The sequence below is a fragment of the Anomalospiza imberbis genome, chromosome 25 (assembly GCF_031753505.1).
Source record: "Anomalospiza imberbis isolate Cuckoo-Finch-1a 21T00152 chromosome 25, ASM3175350v1, whole genome shotgun sequence".
Lineage (NCBI taxonomy): Eukaryota > Metazoa > Chordata > Aves > Passeriformes > Viduidae > Anomalospiza > Anomalospiza imberbis.
The window spans coordinates 5,733,666-5,751,403 of record NC_089705.1 but is presented as its reverse complement, the minus strand read 5'-3'; the positions used below and the strand labels follow the sequence as shown (position 1 = coordinate 5,751,403).

General features: G+C 64.2%; 3 protein-coding genes across 4 annotated transcripts; 1 reads left to right on the top strand and 2 right to left on the bottom strand.

The window, feature by feature from the left end:
- Positions 1–1,392: 1,392 nt before the first annotated feature.
- Positions 1,393–3,972, top strand: GALE (UDP-galactose-4-epimerase). The gene is made up of 10 exons (XM_068172872.1): positions 1,393–1,545; positions 1,625–1,740; positions 1,941–2,054; positions 2,194–2,370; positions 2,451–2,564; positions 2,645–2,711; positions 2,785–2,870; positions 2,982–3,059; positions 3,171–3,285; positions 3,362–3,972. The coding sequence occupies exons 1-10, from the start codon at positions 1,425–1,427 to the stop codon at positions 3,415–3,417; spliced, it is 1,044 nt and encodes a 347-aa protein (XP_068028973.1). The 5' UTR covers positions 1,393–1,424; the 3' UTR covers positions 3,418–3,972.
- A 1,790-nt stretch (positions 3,973–5,762) lies between these two features.
- LYPLA2 (lysophospholipase 2) lies at positions 5,763–12,416 on the bottom strand. 2 transcript variants are annotated; one of them, XM_068172891.1, is made up of 10 exons: positions 12,385–12,416; positions 10,102–10,205; positions 9,245–9,276; positions 8,534–8,599; positions 8,118–8,165; positions 7,871–7,941; positions 7,557–7,630; positions 7,337–7,438; positions 7,025–7,201; positions 5,763–6,513 (listed from the first exon to the last, which is right to left on the bottom strand). In XM_068172891.1, exons 2-10 carry the CDS (start codon positions 10,177–10,179, stop codon positions 6,463–6,465), a joined length of 699 nt encoding a protein of 232 aa, XP_068028992.1. In that variant the 5' UTR covers positions 10,180–10,205; positions 12,385–12,416; the 3' UTR covers positions 5,763–6,462. The 2 variants fall into 2 exon arrangements, with proteins under 2 accessions (XP_068028992.1, XP_068028993.1); XM_068172892.1 differs by lacking the exon at positions 12,385–12,416 and adding an exon at positions 11,348–11,371.
- A 312-nt stretch (positions 12,417–12,728) lies between these two features.
- PITHD1 (PITH domain containing 1) lies at positions 12,729–14,955 on the bottom strand. Its single transcript, XM_068172890.1, has 6 exons — positions 14,728–14,955; positions 14,008–14,051; positions 13,798–13,875; positions 13,520–13,624; positions 13,060–13,168; positions 12,729–12,974 (listed from the first exon to the last, which is right to left on the bottom strand). Exons 1-6 carry the CDS (start codon positions 14,908–14,910, stop codon positions 12,873–12,875), a joined length of 621 nt encoding a protein of 206 aa, XP_068028991.1. The 5' UTR covers positions 14,911–14,955; the 3' UTR covers positions 12,729–12,872.
- Positions 14,956–17,738: the final 2,783 nt, after the last annotated feature.

Here is a 17,738-nt window from a genome sequence, read left to right as displayed (position 1 = left end):
GTAATCGGCGTTTGGTGCAACGGCCTCCTCCCGCCGCCAGGGGGCGCTGCGGCACCGGGCTCCCCGCGCCGGCTCCGCCCCCTCTCGCGCGCACCAGCGGCCGCCGTCCCTCGCGGTGTTTTGTCCCCGCTGCCGCCCCGTAGCACTGACACGTTTCCATGGAGGAGCCGCGCGCGTGGCGCCGGGGGGGGGCGGGGCCAAGGCCCGGCCTTAAAGGGGCCGCGCCCCTCACGGGGCTGAGCGGGAGCGGCGGCAGCGGCGGGTGAGAGACCGGGGGAACCGGGAGGGATCGGGCAGGGGCACGGGTGTGCTGCTCTGCCCTGCTTCCTTTGGTAGGGACAGCCCAGACCCCCGCGACTTGGGGTATCCCCGGGCTGCGGAGTAATTCCGGTGCCCGGGTCCGTTCTGCCCCTCGGCCCCCGGGACCCTTCCGCTCGCTCCCGGCCCCGTCCTCGCTCCCCGGCTGAAATCCCCGTGAGCTTTGCCCTCCCCGCCCTCTCCCACCGGGCCCCGGGACGGGGCGGGTCGGGGGGCTCAGGCTGGGTCCGCCGCTCCGGGAGGGAAGTGTCCCGGTCCCGCTGCTGCCCGGCGCTCTGTCCCCGCCCCGGGCCGCAGGGTCCCGCTGCCGTCCCAAAGCCCTTCCTGCGCAGGGGCCAGCCTGGGAAGCGAGGCTGGGGAAAACAGGGAACGGCTGCAGGGCAGAGCTGGTACCCCTGCGGAGACCACCCCCGTTGATTAATTAGTTAATTAACACTGAGAGCCGCTGCCCTGGGGGACTGGGGTGAACCCAGGACCCGGGCTGGTTTTAACAGGAAGAACCAGGGCTTGTCTCCGGGATGTGCCACCTCCGTGTCCGGGAGGTGTGACCGGCCCTGCCCCGCCCGTCCCTCGGGCAGGACCGACCTGGGGCCGCGCTGACGTGACCCGGGCCGGGCTGAGGGCTCCGGGCCGAGGGCTCCGGGCCGAGGGCTCCGGGCTGTGCCCGGGCCGGGCTGAGGGCTCCGGGCCGGGCTGAGGGCTCCGGGCTGAGGGCTCCGGGCCGGGCTGAGGGCTCCGGGTTGAGGGCTCCGGGCTGAGGGCTCCGGGCCGTGCCCAGCCCGGGCTGAGGGCTCCGGGTCGGACTGAGGGCTCCGGGCTATGCCCAGCCCGGGCTGAGAGCTCCGGGTCGGGCTGAGGGCTCCGGGCCGGGCTGAGGGCTCCGGGCCGTGCCCAGCCCGGGCTGAGAGCTCCGGGTCGGGCTGAGGGCTCCGGGCCGTGCCCAGCCCGGGCTGAGGGCTCCGGGTCGGGCTGAGGGCTCCGGGCCGTGCCCAGCCCGGGCTGAGGGCTCCGGGCTGAGGGCTCCGGGCCGTGCCCAGCCCGGCCTGAGGGCTCCGGGCCGTGCCCAGCCCGGCCTGAGGGCTCCGGGCTTTCCGCCGCAGGGAGCCATGGCAGAGACGATCCTGGTGACGGGCGGCGCCGGCTACATCGGCAGCCACTGCGTGCTGGAGCTGCTGCAGGCGGGCTACGTGCCCGTGGTCATCGACAACTTCCACAACGCCATCCGAGGTACGGGGGGCCCCGCCGGGCCCGGCGCCATCCCCGCTGGGCCCGGCTCCAGCGCTCCCTCACTCCCCTCCGTCCCCAGGCTCGGAGGAGCTCCCCGAGAGCCTCCGGCGGGTGCAGGAGATCGCGCACCGGCCCGTGCTCTTCCAGGAGCTCGACATCACGGACGAGGCCGCGCTCCAGGAGCTCTTCAGGAAGGTGAGAGCAGCAGCTGCAGTGCCCGGGGTGGCTCCTGGGGTCCCTGGCAGGGGTGGGAGCCACGGGAGCAGGGAGGAAACGCAGTGCCCCCGCTCCTGTGCGCCGTGGAGCCCCCCGGGCTGGCTGGCCGGAGCTCCTGGGGGAATCCAGGCTGGTTCCTGCTGCCGTGGCTCTGATGCCCAGCCCGCTCCCTGCTGCAGCACCGTTTCTCGGCCGTGATGCACTTTGCGGGGCTCAAGGCCGTGGGGGAGTCGGTGCAGAAGCCTCTGGAATATTACAGAGTGAACCTCACCGGGACCATCCGGCTGCTGGAGGTGAGAGGGGCCGGCAGTGATCCTGGGCTGTTCCCTCTGCCCTCCCCGTGCCCAGGCCCTGCCCTGGGCCCTGCCAGCGCCCGTGGAGGGCTGGCACAGGGCACAGAGCTGGATCAGTGCTGGCCGTTGCCCCTCCCAGACCATGAAGGCCCACGGCGTGAGGAACATCGTGTTCAGCAGCTCCGCCACCGTCTACGGGGACCCCAAGTACCTCCCCCTGGACGAGAAGCACCCGGTCGGGGGCTGCACCAACCCCTATGGGAAATCCAAGTTCTTCATCGAGGAGATGATCCGGGATCTCTGCAGAGCAGAGAGGGTGAGGAGCCGCCCCGCAGGGCTGGAGCCCGGCTGTGTCCCCAGGGGGGTGACCGGGCAGCCCTGTCCGTGTGTCCCCAGGACTGGAACGCCGTCCTCCTGCGCTACTTCAACCCCATCGGCGCCCACGAGTCGGGGATGATCGGGGAGGATCCTCAGGGCATCCCCAACAACCTCATGCCCTACGTGGCTCAGGTAGCGCCCCCACAGCCCTCGGGGTTGGCAGGGAGGGGACTCGGGGTGCTGGGGCTCCATGGGGCTGTCCCTCTGTGCAGGTGGCAGTGGGACGCCGGGAATTCCTGAGCGTCTTCGGGAATGACTACAAGACGGACGATGGAACGGGTGCGTCACGGGACGGGGGAAGTTTGGGATTCCCAAAGCCCTGGCCCTGCCCTCACCCTCTGCGTCCCCACAGGAGTCAGGGATTACATCCACGTCGTGGATCTGGCCAAGGGCCACATCGCTGCTCTGAAGAAGCTCAAGGAGAACTGTGGCTGCAAGGTAACAACCTCAGGGTGCTGCCAGCCCTGGGAGGGTGTGGGGGTCCCAATGGGGGCTGAAGGGGTGCCTGGCCCTTCTCCCCTTGATCCCTGTCCTTTATCCTCCTCCCAGATCTACAACCTGGGCACAGGCACCGGCTACTCCGTGCTGCAGATGGTCCGGGCCATGGAGAAAGCCTCGGGGAGGGAGGTAAGGGCAGAGCTGCAGGCTCACAGGCACAAGGGCAGCTGGTCCCACAGGCCCCCTGCCCCCCAGCCCCCCTGGGAGCCCCCCGAGCTCAGGGTGCTGCTCTCCCTGCAGATCAAGTACCGGATCACGGCCCGGCGGGAGGGGGACGTGGCCTCCTGCTACGCTGACCCTGCCCTGGCCGAGCGGGAGCTGGGCTGGAAAGCTGCCTTTGGCCTGGACAAGATGTGTAAGGGCATCCCCTCCCTGGCACAGCGGGCATTGCCGGCCCCCTGCCCTCCCTCACCTCCTTTCTCCTGTTCCAGGTGAGGACCTGTGGCGGTGGCAGCTGCAGAACCCCACGGGCTTCAGCAAGAACTGAGCCGTGGCAAGGGCTGGCCGGGCCCAGGGCTGCTCTGAGCCAGCCCTGCCTCCTTCCCCGAGGGCTTTCACCATCTTGGGAGGGCACTTCCAGCTCCCCCTCCTGCCTCTGGCACAGGGCAGGAAGGCTGGAGCATCCTCAGCCTCCCCCCTCCTCATCCTCATCCCCATCCCCCAGGTCTTTGCATCTCACAGAGCAGAACCACAACAAAGGGAGACCAGAGCCAGGGCCTGGTGTGGCACCACGGGCATGGAACCCCTCGTGGGAATGCCCAGGGCTGCAGCCAGCCCGGGCTGGGAGCAGGTGCTCCTGGTCCCTCCCTGTGCCCTGGGCATCCACTGGGACAGCTGAGTCCTGCAGCAGAGCCCCTGCTCCCTCCTGGCTCGTGGGCTCAGGGAGAGCCCAAGGCACCTCTGCCCCTGCCCTGGCACAGAGAAGGCACCAGGAACCTCCCACAGGGACCAGTCACATTCCAAGGCTTCCTCCACCCCCCACTTCTCCCTACCCCCAGCATGGTTTTGGGGACCAAATCTCATCTCCCCCCTCTCATGCTGAGCCAGAGAAGCCCCTGTCCAGGGCTGTGCCAGCCTGGCCTGGCTGCCCACAGCCCCCCCGGGTGCCTGGTGTGGCCTCCTGTGGCAGCCACTCCCCAAACCCCATTGCCAAAGGCTGCCCAGGAGCCAGCTCTGCCCCTTGTCCCACACTGCTCCTATTTATTCTGGCAGCTCCCAGGGCAGGGATGACGCAGCCGGCCCTGTGTGCTGTCGGCTGGATGAATAACTTATGCTCCTAAATTATGAATTGAGCTTTTGATTTGTTTTTAAAATAAACTTTCCTACTTTCTAAGTGGCAGCTTTGTTCTGCTTCCCCTCAGCCAGAGCTGCTGCCTCTAAAAATGGCACCCTGGGGCCTCATGGAACACCGTTCCCCCAAAATCTCTTATCCTGCCTGGCCAGGGATGACGCCAGCTCAGCTCCGGGATAAGTTGATTTATTTCACCTTGATTCTCTGTGGAACGCACACACACACACAAAAAAAAAAAACCCCAAACATGTACAAGGAAGACAAGAGAGAGAAGAAAAACAGAACAAAAAAAAAAAACAAAAAAAAACCCCAAAAAACCAAAAGAAAACCCCCAAAGCTGTATTGAGGAATGGAGAGAAGTCCTTCTCCCTCCCGTGTTCCGCACTGCTCGGGCAGGGAGTGAGCAGGAATGCTCTGCAGAGGGGCCCCACGGGCCCCCAGGGATGGTCCCGGGCCCCCCATCACACACGGTTCCAGTTCACAGTCACACAGGTCAGTCTGTCCATCACCAGCCCTTGGTACCCCCAGGGAGCTGCCATCCCACCCCTGCCAGCCCCTGGTGGCCCCAGGGAGCTGCCATCCCACCCCTGCCAGCCCCTGGTGGCCCCAGGGAGCTGCCATCCCACCCCTGCCAGCCTCTGATGCCCCCCAGCCAAGCGTGGGGGGCGGGGGCACAGCAGCATTAAAACACAGCATAGGAGAGCCAGCAGGGCAGAGCCCAGGGCAGGGGCAGAGCTGGGCTGCCCCCAGTGCCAGCAGCAGCTCTGCTGCTTTCGGATTCCCAAAAGGATCAAGAACTAAAAGCCCAAGCCAAGACCCGAGCCGAGGCGGGCCCCACGATCCATTCGGTTATTGCTTTGCGCAGCCCGGGCAGGAAGGGCAGGGCTGGAGCAGAACTGCTGGGGCTGAGCCCCCCCAGAGCAGCCCCCAGGGCAGGCAGGGGGAGCATGGTAGCCCTGGGGCCAGAGGAATGTGGGGGTGTTTTAAAAGCCATGATCTGCCCCGGGGGGGGCTCAGCCCAGGGAAAGAGGGGAGTGAAGGCAGAGCTGCTCCACAGCCACTGCCCCGGGCCCTGTGGGAGGGGAGGGTCAGCCTGGAGCCCCCCCAGAGGAGACATTCGGGGCCCCAGCACGATGCCAGCAGTCGGGAGGGGACACGCCACAGGTGAGGGACACGGGTGATTGTACATGGTGGGGGGACATGAGCCCCCAGTCCCGGGGAGCGCCCCGGGAGCACAGAGGGTGGGGCACAGCAGCACCCGGGGCTCAGATGCTGGTCAGATGATGGCCGGGAGCAAAGCTGCTCCTTCCAGCTGCACCAGGAGCCAAACCCGGGGTCCAGGGCCCTCCCCCTCCTCAAGCCAGCCCCAGGCCAAAGGGAAGGACAGGTAGCAGCAAGAGAAGACATTGAAGATGGGGCCGGAGGCTCCATGAGTGTAAACGAAGCTTTGGGGCTCCGAGGGTGCAGAGCTGGGCTGGGAGGGGGGGAGATGCCTCTGGGATGGAGATTGTAAAAGCAACAAGAGGAGGAGGGGGAGGAGGAGGAGGAAGGAGGTGATTATCTCAGGAGGGCAGAGCTGCCCCAGGCCCATGGCTGAGGGGAGTGTGCGTGTGTGACAGGCGGGGCTGTGCGGGAGGTGCGGGAGCTGCACTGACCCTCCCTGCCGGCCCCGGGCAGCCTTCGGCCGTGCCAGCCCAGGGCAGAGCCTGCCCCGGGGCCTGGAGGCGTCCGCAGGGGAGTCCCGGGTTCCTGAGCTCTCACTGAAAACCCGTGAGTCGCCTGAGCGGAGGCAGAGAGCGGCCACCGAGGGCAGAGCTCCGAGCCCCAGGGGTGCCCCAGGCCCGCCCCGCTCCTCCCACCGCAGCCGGGCGCATCCCGCCCCTAACACTGGTACAAAAACCCCAAACGCAACCCGAGAACCTCAGCCGCGCCGTGCCAGCCCCGCGGCGGGCCGAGGGGACGGTGACCCTCCCCCGGGCACCGCCCGGAGCCAGAGCAGGAGAGAAAAGGCCACTCCCAGACTCGCCTTAGGCAGCTCCGATGATGCCGGCTCCGGGAGCAGCGGGAGAGCCGGGCACCCCCGGCCGGAGGGGACGCGGTGCGAGGACGCGGGCACGGGTGGGTGTGGCGGGAGGTGCGCTGGGGGGGCCATGGCTTCCGTTCGCAGCGGGCGGGTCACAGGGACAGACGGGCGGCGGTGACCTCGGCACCCTCCCCTGCGACAGTCCCGAGGGGCTCGGCTCAGATCCGGGGCAGCAGCTTCTCGATGAACTCCTTCACCGCCATCATCTCCTGCGGGCAGCGCGCGGCCCGTCACACCAGGGCTCCCCAAGGGCCGGGCTGAGCCCCGGGAATGGGAATGGGAATGGGAATGGAGGCTCGGCAGCCTCCCCAAAGGCCGGGATGGGGCACAAGGGCTCTGCAGCCTCCCGGAGCAAGTCAGGAACAAGTACAGCTCGTGTGTTCCCCACCCTGCCTGACCTACAGCGCTGGCGTTGGTCCCAGAGATCCCAAAGGGAAGGGACCCACAAGGATCATCCAGCCCAGCCCTGCCCACACCCCCAACAGCCCCACCCAGCCCATCCCTGGCAGCGCCGTCCAAACGCTCCTGGAGCTCTGGCAGCCTCGGGACCGTGCCCCTTCCCTGGGGAGCCTGGGCAGTGCCCAGCACGCTCTGGGGGAAGAACCTTGCCCTGAAATCCATCCCAGCCCTCCCCTGACACAGCTCCAGGCCATTCCCATGGGCCCATCACTGATCAGCACCCAGGGGGTGCCATCCCCTCCCTCCACGCCCAGCACTGACCTGAGGACAGGAACTGTGCATCACGCCGGGGTAGGTTTTGAACTGCACCTTGGTGGGGGTGACGACAGACTTGAGCTTCTCGGCAGTGAGGGCCCCGAAGCGCACAGGGATCATGGGATCCATCTCCCCGTGGCACTGCAGGATGGCGATGTCCTTGTTCACGCCGTTGTTCGCCGCCTGCCACGAGGAGGGGACGCTCAGGTGAGGGGACGCCAGCGGGGCAGGTGCTTTGTGTCCCCAGCACGCCACCCAGCAGTTCCCCCCGCCATGAGGGAGAGCTGCAGTGGGACAATGCCCATGCCAAGGGGGTACCTGTGGGAAGGCCTTGTGCAGTGGGAGCCAGCAGCTGAGCGCCACGATCCCGGCCAGCTGGTGCTGGCAGGTGAGAGCCGTGTACAGCGACAAGGCACCGCCCTGCAGGGGGGAACATGGGGTCACTGAGGATCCACGGGGGATGCAGGGACACCCTCAGGCCCAGCTCACACCCACCCACCTCCCTGTGACAGGTGGAGCAGGCATTGGGGTCCCTCACCTGTGAGAAGCCCCCCAGGATGATGCGGTTGGGGGGGATCCCGTTCTTCATCTCGTGCTCAATGATTGCTTTAACTGGAAGGAGATGGGAGAAGTGGGTCAGTGGAAGGGGAAAAGGGCTGAAAAGCATCATCCCATGCTTCAGGGTGCACATCAGGGACAGGGAGGTGCCAGAGATCCCAGGGCAAAGGTTTGCTCGGATCGCAGGACAGCAGAAACAAAGGACAGGTGGAAGGAAGACACCTGCTCCAGTGACAGCGAGGGAGAGGCACACAGCAGCTCACCACCTCCCCCTCCCCTTACAGAGCTCCTTACTGTTTTCTGCAGCTTTCTTGATCCCAGCTTCATCCTCAGGTGCATCCGGAGTCAGTCCCATCAGGTCAAACCTGGGGGAAGCAGCAGGGTCAGCCAAAACCTCTCCCAGCACCACGAGTGTGGGGAGGCAGGAGCTGGGTGTGCTCTGCCCTTCCCTGGCCCCCACAGGGCAGTGGGTTTTGTCCCCCCCATCCCTCTCACTCCCCAAAAGGGTCCCACATCCAGCCCTGTCCCCCACAGCACTGACCAGGAGGGCATGACCATCTTCATGTTGAGGGTCACCGGGATCCGGGGCCTGTGGAGGAACATTTTGGGTGGTTCAGCTCCAGTCTGAGGGGAGCAGAAGACTGACACCTCTCCCCTTCTTGCTGAGCCCCCTTCCTGCCTGACATGGGGATGCACAGGGAGCTCCAGAGCCTTTGTCTTTCTTTCCCTGCAGCCATCAGAGATAAACGAGACAGGAAGGGAAAGAAAAGAGCCTCTGGTGCTGCTCACCTCTGTGGGAACAGCTCTGCCTGCAGCAGGAGCTGACCACGGCAGCAGAGCCAGCCTGGCTGGGCAGCCCTGCTGGGCTCAGGCCACCACCCGCCTCCCCCAGCAGCCTTGGCAGCCTCAGGGCCCCCCAAGAAGCCCCCCAGGAAGCCCCCCCAGGGCAGCACTTACGCGTGAGGGCAGATGTACTTCACGTAGGGGAGGCGGATGGAGGAGAGAGCATCTGCCCAGCTGTGCCTGGGGAGGGACAGGAGCAGGTGAGTCCAAGGCTTGTCCCAGCCGTTTTGCCAAGGCTGCTGCCCCCCAACCCCTCCCCTGAGCTTATTTTCCCCACCCCACCAGCCTGAACCCCCCATGAAGCCCTCCCCAGCACCGATCCCATCTGAGGGGAGCACACAAAGCCCCGAAGCTTCAGGCAGGGAGGACAGGGAGGAGGGAATCTCCTGGGGGATGTGGAAATCTTCTGGACAGGGAGGAGCCCTTTGTCACCACCATGGGACCTCCGAGGTGGCCTTACACAGCAGAGATGCCCTCGTGCAGGCCCAGCCCAGCTGCCAGCCCTGCCAAGGCCTGGAAAAGCCGCAGTGCTTATCAGCAGTGCTTATCAACAATCCCCCAGCAATCCCCGAAGGCAGCACAAAATCCACCCGCGGGGGGTGGGGGGCTGCCAGGCTGCCGGGATCATAAATATTCAAGAGCAGACAGCTGCTGGCAGCAATTCCCTGCCATTCCCTGCGAGGCTGGTGCAGGAATGGCTGCAGACCCCAGCCCAAAGCCCCGCACAAATCCTGGAGATGCCCCGAGGGAGAGCAGAGCAAAAGGCTGGGATCTGCATCTGGCAAACCACACATCCCAGCCAGAGCCAGCTCCAGGGACACTCACCCCGTGTCTCCAAGGCCATGTAGGAAAATGACCTGTTAAACAGAGGAGGAAGGGAATTAGCTGGTGTGAGAGTTGGAGGGGGCAGGGCTGGGCCGGGCTGGGCTGGCAGGGAGGTGACAAATGGACACTTAGTCACCAACTCCAAGACGCTCAAATTAGCTTGGAGCACGGCGGATGGGTGGGTCAGGGATGTGGTGTCATCCTGCCACGGAGCTGCCACGGGCAGGTCCCAACTCCTCTGCACAGCACAGGGACAAGGAGTGACAGATCATCCCACCAGGAGTGGCACCAGAGCAGAGGCCCAGCCTGAATCCCAGAATGGGCTGGAAGGGACCTTAAAGCCCATCCAGTCCCAGCCCTGCCACGGCAGGGACACCTCCCACTGTCCCAGGCTGCTCCAAGCCCCATCCAGCCTGGCCTTGGGCACTGCCAGGGATCCAGGGGCAGCCACAGCTGCTCTGGGCACCCTGTGCCAGGGCCTGCCCACCCTCCCATGGAGGAATTCCTTCCCTGTATCACCAAGGACTCACAAATCCACCTCCACAGGCTTTTCATCTCAGGCTCCAGCAACCCCTAAGCCTCGGGGAGCAGAGGGAAGGCAGCCTGCAGATCCCAGGGAAGGACAGAGGGGGGTTCCTTTGGGAGATTTGCTTTTAAAAGCTTAAACAGCCCAATCAGCCCTAAGTCCCACTGCTTTGACAAGCTGAGCTCTCACACCGGAGCAAACAGCCCAGCCCAAGGAATTGCTGGCCCTGCCTCCCGCCATGCTGGAGCTCATGGAAGCAGCTCCCTGTTTCCCACTGGGAGCAGCAGGGAAAGGAGGGAGGGAAAGGAGGGAGGGAGGGGGCAGCCCTTACCGCGGCGGTCTCCCGCTCTGCCCCTGACACGGTGACAGCGTCGGCGAGGAGGGGGACAGACATGTTGTTACCACACATACACCGAGAGGGATCGACACTGGCACCTGCGGGACACAGCGGTGAGGCAGGAAAACAAACCTCTCACCCCCCTTCAGCAGCTGCTTCATCCAGAGGAGCAGCTGTCTGGGGGGAAATTGAAGAGCAGGTGAAGGTTTCGATGGTGGAACACCCCACACTGTGGCCTGGCAGTGCTGGAGAGTCCAGGAGCAGCCAACGCTCCCCGCGTGGCAGCGCGCGTGGGGTGCTGGAAGTGTTAAAATTAGCCTGGAAATGACACCTCAGAGCCAAAGTTATTCCTGTGGCTGCAGCGGCGTGGGCAGAGGGCGGCCTCAGCATCCCTTCATTCCTTCACCCCTCATTCCTGCCCGGAGCTGTGGGCCAGGCTCCTGACCCACATCTGCTCCCGCCGGGAAGCAGGAAACCCTGGGCACGCAGCAGCAACGCCTCTGCTGCACCAATAAAGGTCCAGCCCTGCTTTATGGGGCTGTTTGGGATGAACCAGAGCACTGGGAGCTGGTCTGAGCCCCTCCAGTGATGGAAGACACCCTTGTGGCTCCCCGGGACAGGAGGCAGGGTCACCACCGCTGTCCTGTCACCTCCCAGATCCCACGGAGCTGACAGCACCCACGGCGCTTTAGCCACAGCAGTCCACGGTGTTTGTTCCCATGGCATCACAGGGAGCTCCTGCTCTCCACGAGGCTGCCCTGACCCCACTGACCCACCAGCACTAATTAGATCAGAGCTTGTTTAGGGCACTGCCTTTATCCCCCAGGAACAGGATCAGCCTCCGGAGCACGATCACAGAATATCCCGAGCTGGAAGGGATAAAGGATCATCCAGCCCACCCCTGGCCCTGCCCAGACCCCCCAACAATCCACCCTGGGCATCCCTGGAGTGCTGTCCAAACACTCCTGGAGCTCTGGCAGCCTCGGGGCCATGCCCATTCCCTGGGGAGCCTGCACCCTCTGGGGAAAAACCTTTCCCTGAAATCCAGCCTGAACCTCCCCGGGCACGGCTCCGGCCGCTCCCAAGGTCGCGTCCCTGTCACAGAGAGCAGAGCTGCCCCTCGGGAGGCCTTTCCTCATCCTCCACACTCTGCCCCAGCCTCCATCCCCAGCGGGTCGGGGCGACACAGGATCACCCCAAACCCCCCCAAAAAGCCCGGAACGCCAGCAGCCAGCCTTACCCACGAGAAACAGCCCGCTCTGTCTGCCAGCCCGGCCGAGACCTGCCCGACTCGTTCCACCGACTGCTCGTCAGCAGCTTCCCCACTCAAATAAAAACAGCGGGGACTGAGCTCCCCGGATCTGACACAGCCACACGGCCCACGTGCTCCTGAGTACTCCAGGGGCAAAACAACCGGCCGGGAGAGACCGCACCTGCCAAAAACCCTGGCAGGGAGACAGAGAGGGAGCCAGAAATAACAGCATCTTCCTGCCCTGGCACCGACGGGATGCGCTCCCTGCTGGGGAGGCTCCAGCAGGAAAACGTGGGATGCTCAGAGCTGCCCCGAGCATTCCTCCTGGCAATCCCGGGATTCCTCCCGGGATGCTCCTGCCCAGCTCCGGGAGGGAACACGACGGGAACAGCCCCAGGATGAACGTGTGGGGGCAAAGAGCAAACACAGAGCCAGGAGGTGAATTTGGCTCCGGTCCCGCCGTGTCGCTCCCCAAGCCGACCCCACCAGTGACACCGGCCCGGAGTGTGGGGGACGCGTTCATCACTCGTTAATTAGCGTCAATTACCGTGCCTCAGCCTCCCCCCCCGGGCCCGCAGCCCCGCAGGGAGCGGAATCCAGCGGGGGGCTGGAGGAATCCCGCCTGGAAGCGGATGGAGGCGGGATCCCCACGGCCCGGAGCGCCAGAACCGGGGCTCTGCGGGGGTTGGGGGGGGGTCCCTGCAGGCAGGCTGCGACTCCTGAGGGCCCCCGGGGGGCGGAAAGACGCGGCCCCGTTACCGCACGGGGACGCGCCGAGCCAGAACCGCGGCCGCTCCACCGCCGCTCTCCCCGTTACCCTCCCGTTAAAGGCCCCGTCGCCACCCCCACCCCCCACCATCCCCGCGGCCCTCACGGAATTCCCCCCCCTCCCCCCCCGGCAGCAGTGGTACGTCCCCCCCGCCGCGCCGCTGCCCGGTCAGCGCCCCCCCCCCTCCCCCTCCCCCTCCCCCTCCCCCCCCGAGCCCGGTGGTACGCGCCGCCCCTCCCCCCCCCCCTCCCCGCACCTCTCCCGCGGCCCGGCGCGCGCGCTCCTCGCGGCTGCCCCGACGCGCTCCCACCGGAACTTCCGGCAGCGCGGCGGAAGTGACGCACGGCGGCGCCGGTGCGCGACCGGGCGGCCATGCTGGAAACGGGCACCGGATCGCGCTCCCGGAACCCGCGGCGCGGCCGGCCCCGACCCCCGGCAGGCCCACGGGGGATTATCGGCGACACGCCCCGGCCCCGCCCGTCCCACAGCGCCCTGCCCCGAGCGGCTGACGGGTTATGGGGACGGGCCCCCGCCGCCCTCCCCGCCGGTGCCGCCCGCGAGTCAGGGACAGCGCACAGCTCTGCACCGCAGCGTGTTTATTGTCAGTCACAGCCGGTACCGGGCCCGCACACGGCTCCAGAGCGGCCCCGCCGCCCCCGGGGCCGCCTCGCAGCGCGCCGCCGTGTCCGCCCCACGAACGCGGAGCTGCTCCGGGAAAACGTTCCTGCCCCGGGCAGGCTCCCGTTAGGAGATGAAGTGAGTCTGGGGGGTGATCTGTTCCAGCTTGTGGTCGGCCGGGTTCGCCGAGGCTTCGTAGTTGCAGATGGTGACTTCGTGGCGATGAGCCTGGGTGGGGACGGAATGTTTTCAATCCAGGGGAAGCAGGACTCCAGCCCTTCCCACACCCTGCTTTCTCTCTGCTCTCACTCACCTCCGTCCACTCCCCTTTCAGGCCTATGTAAAAAACCTTGGTTGTCTCCGCTCCGAAGTTCTTTGGGAAGTGCATGGAGAGGTGGTAAACGTTGGAGAAACGGGCAATTCTGGAGGAAAACGCACCCTGAGACCACAGCTGCTGCTGCTCCTCCTCCCCAGGCTCCCACGCTGCTCCCCCAGTCCCAGCCAGCCTTGGCAGCGAGGGGGGTTCCCCTCACACCACCACGGGGGACAGGACACCGGCATGATTCTGCAGCCCAAGGATTCCCGGGAGGGAAGCCAGCCCCAGGCTCTGGGATGGAGGTTTCAGAGGGCAGCACAGAGCTGGGGAGGATAAATCCCCCTGAGGGCAGCTGTGGGGCGCTGCCCTGTGCTGACCCTTCCCTAAATCTGGAAGGCTGGCAAGAGCTCCTGTGGCAGGCAGGAGCAGCCCCCGGGCCCCAGGCTCTGGCTCGTACTTGGTGGGATATTCCAGCTCTCCCAGGGGATCCCGGCTCAGGCTGAACGCCTGCTCTGGTTCCTTGGCTGTGTCATCAAAGGACATGTGAGGAATGTTCCTGAACCTGGCAGGACAAGAAGGACAACCCAGGCAGTTAGGAACAGCAGGCCAGCTAATTGGTTTCCATCCATGAACGCTGCCCAGGTTCTTCTCCACCAAGAAATGGATTTACCTGGTCTCCAGCAATGGCACCAGAGCCCCCAGCCCCGGTGAGGAGGGGGAGCTGCTTTTACTCACAGCCTCATCTCGGCCGGGTGTGTGTCGTCATCCTCGCCCATCACAATGACTCCTTTCAACTTCACGCTGCCCGTGAACCTGCCCAGACACACCGAGCAGGGTTTTCACCCCTGTCCTCTCCAAGGCAGCCCCAGTGCCCCGTGCCCAGGCGAGGAAGGAGCCCTGCCAGCAGCCGGCACGGTGCCAGGGGCGCTGGGGGATGGAACTCACGGGATGTTGAAGAGCAGCTCCTCGTCATCATCGCTTTCCACGAACTGGGGAGAGAGAAGAGCAGGTCAGGGCTGGCCCGGGGTGTGCAGGGGACAGAGCGGGGAGTGTGGGGACAGCTGGAGGGATCACCCCACTGGGGCTCAGGGGGCCCCGAAGTACCCTCGCTCAGAGAATCCCAGGATATTTAGGATTGGAAGGGACCTCTGGGGATGTCCCAGCCCAAGCCCTGCCCGGGCAGGGTCACCTGGAGCAGGTGGGTTTGGGATGTCCCCACAGAGGGAGACTCCAGCCGTCCCCGGGCAGCTGTTCCAGGGCTCTGCCACCCTCATGGAAAGAAGTTCTTCCTCGTGTTGAGGTGGAACTCGTGGTTCACTTTATGGTCTTTACTCATTGTCCTGTCACTGAACAGAGCCTGGTTCCTTGGGGATATCCCCTGGGGATATTTTATGGATTTATGGGATCCCCTCTCAGCCTTCCCTTCTCCAGACTGACCGGGCCCCGCTCCCGCAGTCTCCCCTCATCAGGGAGACGCTCCAGACCCCAAACCATCATTGTGGCCTCCACCGGACCCCCTCCAGCAGCTCCTCCTGCCGTGCTGAGAGGCCCAGGCCGGGGCACCGCACCGAGCTGTGCCTCCCCAGGGCCGAGCCGGGGGACAGGCTCCCCTCCGTGCCCTGCTGCCCGTCCCCTCCCGGATGCCAGCGCCGCTCCCGGCCCCACCTGCGAGCGGTCCCCGCGCTCCTCCCAGGGCCGGAACACGGTGGCTCCGGAGCCCTCGCGGCGCTCGTTGAGGCACTGCAGGCGCTGCCGGTCGATGCGCAGGTACAGCCCCCAGGCCGCGCCGCGCTCCGCCGCCTCCTCCCCGCAGCAGCGGCACCGGCCGGGCCCGTGCCCGTGCGCCATGGCCGCGCCGGTACCGCCCAGCGCGCATGCGCGGCGGCGAGGACACGCCCACAGCGCCTCAGGGCACGCCCCCGTGCCACCTAAGCCACGCCTACTTTGATCATGGACACGCCCAAAGGGGCGTGGCATGGCTCTGCGCGTGCTGAGCCCGCGAACCGCGCGCTGCTCCCGGGGAGGGGTCCCGGGGGTCCCGGGGAGGGGTCCCGGGGGTCCCGGCCCGCCCTGACCCCCCCCGGGGGATGGCGAAGCTGCTGCCTTCCCGCAAAGGCTCCGGGGGTATTATCCGCGGGGATGGTTCCAAGCAGAGCAGGAACGGGAGCAGCAGCACAACCGGGATACCGGGCGGGATACCGGGCGGGATACCGGGCGGGATACCGGAGCATCACCCTCCGAGGAGCCACGGAGTTTCCCAATGGCGTGTTTAACACTCGTCAGTGTCAGGAAAGAACGAGCAGCCACAGTCCAGTGTTTGGCTTTTATTGAGACATGATTCTCCTCTTTTTCATATAACTTATCTAATTAAAATATTCATCTGAGTTACCACAAAAAAAGGAACATAGAAAATTGTATATATACACAGTTTGGGACCAAAATACAAATACGAGTCCGAGTCACTCCCCCCTCCTCCTCCCGTTACTCATCCTGCAGGGATGGGGAGGGGGAAGAGGCAGCTCTGCTCCAGCCTTCAGCGTGTGCTGGAGCACAGAGCAACCGCACGAGTGTCACAGCCCGAGGCCGGGGAGGAGCACTTCCATGCCAGACCTTGCGTAGTGTGTCCCCCAGGGAAATATCCCCGCTCTGCTCCCAGCTGAGGGCCGCTGCCCACCTCTCCCCAGGCTGGATTTAGTGCCCGAGCGAAAGGAAGGGAAGGGAGAGGGGTTGGCATCGCCCCCGTGAGAGCAGAGTCACGCCGGTGTCACCTCCCTGCAGTGCCACAAACAAAACACGGACACAGCTGGCAAAGCCTGGAGCAAAGGGGGTGCTCGGAGAGGGAAAGAGCATCGCCCCAGAACAGCCATGCTTGGGCCATCGCCACAGCTGAGTGTGGAGCTGTGAGATCAATTGATTGGCAGTTTAGCAGTGCCCTGAATCGCTCTTGGGCATGGCCCAGATCCTTTGCTCAAAGCTCCATCGGGTCCGAACAACACCAGGCTCTGCTTCCCTCCCCCTCTGCCCCTACCCCAAGTACAGAGGAGAAATAAACAGTAGCACAACGGTCAGCAGAAGAGGATATATTGTTAACTAATTAAAAATACAGCAAAATTAAATACAGCAAAAACACAGGAGAGTAAGGAGCCATTATTTTACAGCACAACACACACTGAAATGCTGCACGGGAACATTAAAGCATCTGGGACTGTAACAAACTTACAGCACATGAGAGTCTGAGAACATTTTTCCAAGAATTTCAAACTAAACAAAAAACAGGAGACAGGTGTCCAGAATGGTTTTAAAGAAAGACACGTCTTCTAAAGGAGGAGGGAAAAAAAAGAGGAAAGAAACAAACAACCCAACAGAAACCAGAAGCAAAACAGGGATTTTTCTAGAGCCCTCCAGGGAGGACCCTTCACAGCAAGGTTCCCCCCGGTCAGTGCACACAGACAACTCCACCGGTTTGGGATTTGGCAGCCACGGAAAGCCAGCAGCAGAGCTTCTCAGGAGCTGCCAACAACAACAGCATCCACTACCAGCATCTTTTCCACCCAGACAGCAAAGTCCTAGGGCAGCAAATATGGCTTGGAACAGGAGAATCCCTCCCCTCCCCGACCCAGTCGGACCCCGGAGCCCTCCCAGAGAGGCCTGGGGTCTCCCCAGCCCCATCCTCTGCTTGTACCACCCCTGGGGTTCCCTTTGAGGCAGACAAAACACAGGCAGAAACCCTCCCCAGACACACCCCACAAGCAGAAACCTTCCCAGCAGCACAGCACAGCTCCTGGCTGTGTGCAGCCCTGGCGAGCCCAGCTGCCATCCCCACATCCTCAGCAGGGCTCTGACCTCTCCAGGAGCTCCAGGGCACTCCCTGACACTCCCACCAGCCCCATCAAGCCCCTTGTCCTTCCTGAGCTCCAGCTCCTCACACAGCAGGTACAAGGGAGCCTTTGGAACTCCTGCTCTGAAGGACGCACACGTGTTACAACAGCCACATTCTGTTTGCTCACTTCCCTCCAGCCTCAGTCAAGTGGTTTCAGGTTCAAAGACCAAAATCCTTGGATTTTTCCAAAGAAGGGACAGAGCAAAACATACAGGGAAAAGACAGGATTTAGGCACCAGCTTCCCAGCTGGAAATAAATCCTTTGCAATTCCACACAGAAAACATGACAGAAGAATTCCTTCCTTCTTCCCACTAAAAGAGGCAAACAATGCCTTCACTGGTATTTAAAAACAGTTTTCCATTGCAAAGTCCCCTATCTCTCTCCAGATAAAAAGTTAAAATCTGACATGATGCACAGTAAAACTTCTCCCAAATCCCTGGCAGTTTTATTCCCAGTAGCCAGCAGAAGACAACAGCAGCAGAGGAAACGTCCCCAAAGGCTCTTGGCATCCCTGCAGGACCACAAAAGCACCTGTACAGGATCTACAGCAACAGCACAGAGCGGGTCAAGAGCTCAGATTTTATTGACACACACGAGCAGGGAGCAAAGCCTCAGGGCTGGATGCACTTGCCAAAGGACTGGCAAGTGGCTGGGCCACTGGTCCTACCTGTCCCAGCGTCTCCAGGTGAGACTTTGGGCCCAGCAGGTAGCAGAGGACAGGAAAGGCTCCCGTGACACCCAGTGTCCACTCAGATGGATTCCAGCTCGAGTCACCAAGGCTGACCCCGGGACTGG

What these genes read in the sequence shown, in the direction of transcription:
- GALE (XM_068172872.1), top strand. Translation starts at nt 1,425, where the DNA reads ATGGCAGAGACGATCCTGGTGACGGGCGGCGCCGGCTACATCGGCAGC. An exon ending in CAAGACGGACGATGGAACGG is followed by an intron (nt 2,712 to 2,784) that starts GTGCGTCACGGG and finishes GCGTCCCCACAG; the next exon opens with GAGTCAGGGATTACATCCAC. An exon ending in CTTTGGCCTGGACAAGATGT is followed by an intron (nt 3,286 to 3,361) that starts GTAAGGGCATCC and finishes CTCCTGTTCCAG; the next exon opens with GTGAGGACCTGTGGCGGTGG.
- LYPLA2 (XM_068172891.1), bottom strand. Translation starts at nt 10,179, where the DNA reads ATGTGTGGTAACAACATGTCTGTCCCCCTCCTCGCCGACGCTGTCACC. An exon ending in CATGGCCTTGGAGACACGGG is followed by an intron (nt 8,600 to 9,244) that starts GTGAGTGTCCCT and finishes GTCCCTCCCCAG; the next exon opens with GCACAGCTGGGCAGATGCTC. An exon ending in TCCTGGGGGGCTTCTCACAG is followed by an intron (nt 7,439 to 7,556) that starts GTGAGGGACCCC and finishes TCCCCCCTGCAG; the next exon opens with GGCGGTGCCTTGTCGCTGTA.
- PITHD1 (XM_068172890.1), bottom strand. Translation starts at nt 14,910, where the DNA reads ATGGCGCACGGGCACGGGCCCGGCCGGTGCCGCTGCTGCGGGGAGGAG. An exon ending in GAGCTGCTCTTCAACATCCC is followed by an intron (nt 13,876 to 14,007) that starts GTGAGTTCCATC and finishes GTGTCTGGGCAG; the next exon opens with GTTCACGGGCAGCGTGAAGT. An exon ending in CACCCGGCCGAGATGAGGCT is followed by an intron (nt 13,625 to 13,797) that starts GTGAGTAAAAGC and finishes TTGTCCTGCCAG; the next exon opens with GTTCAGGAACATTCCTCACA.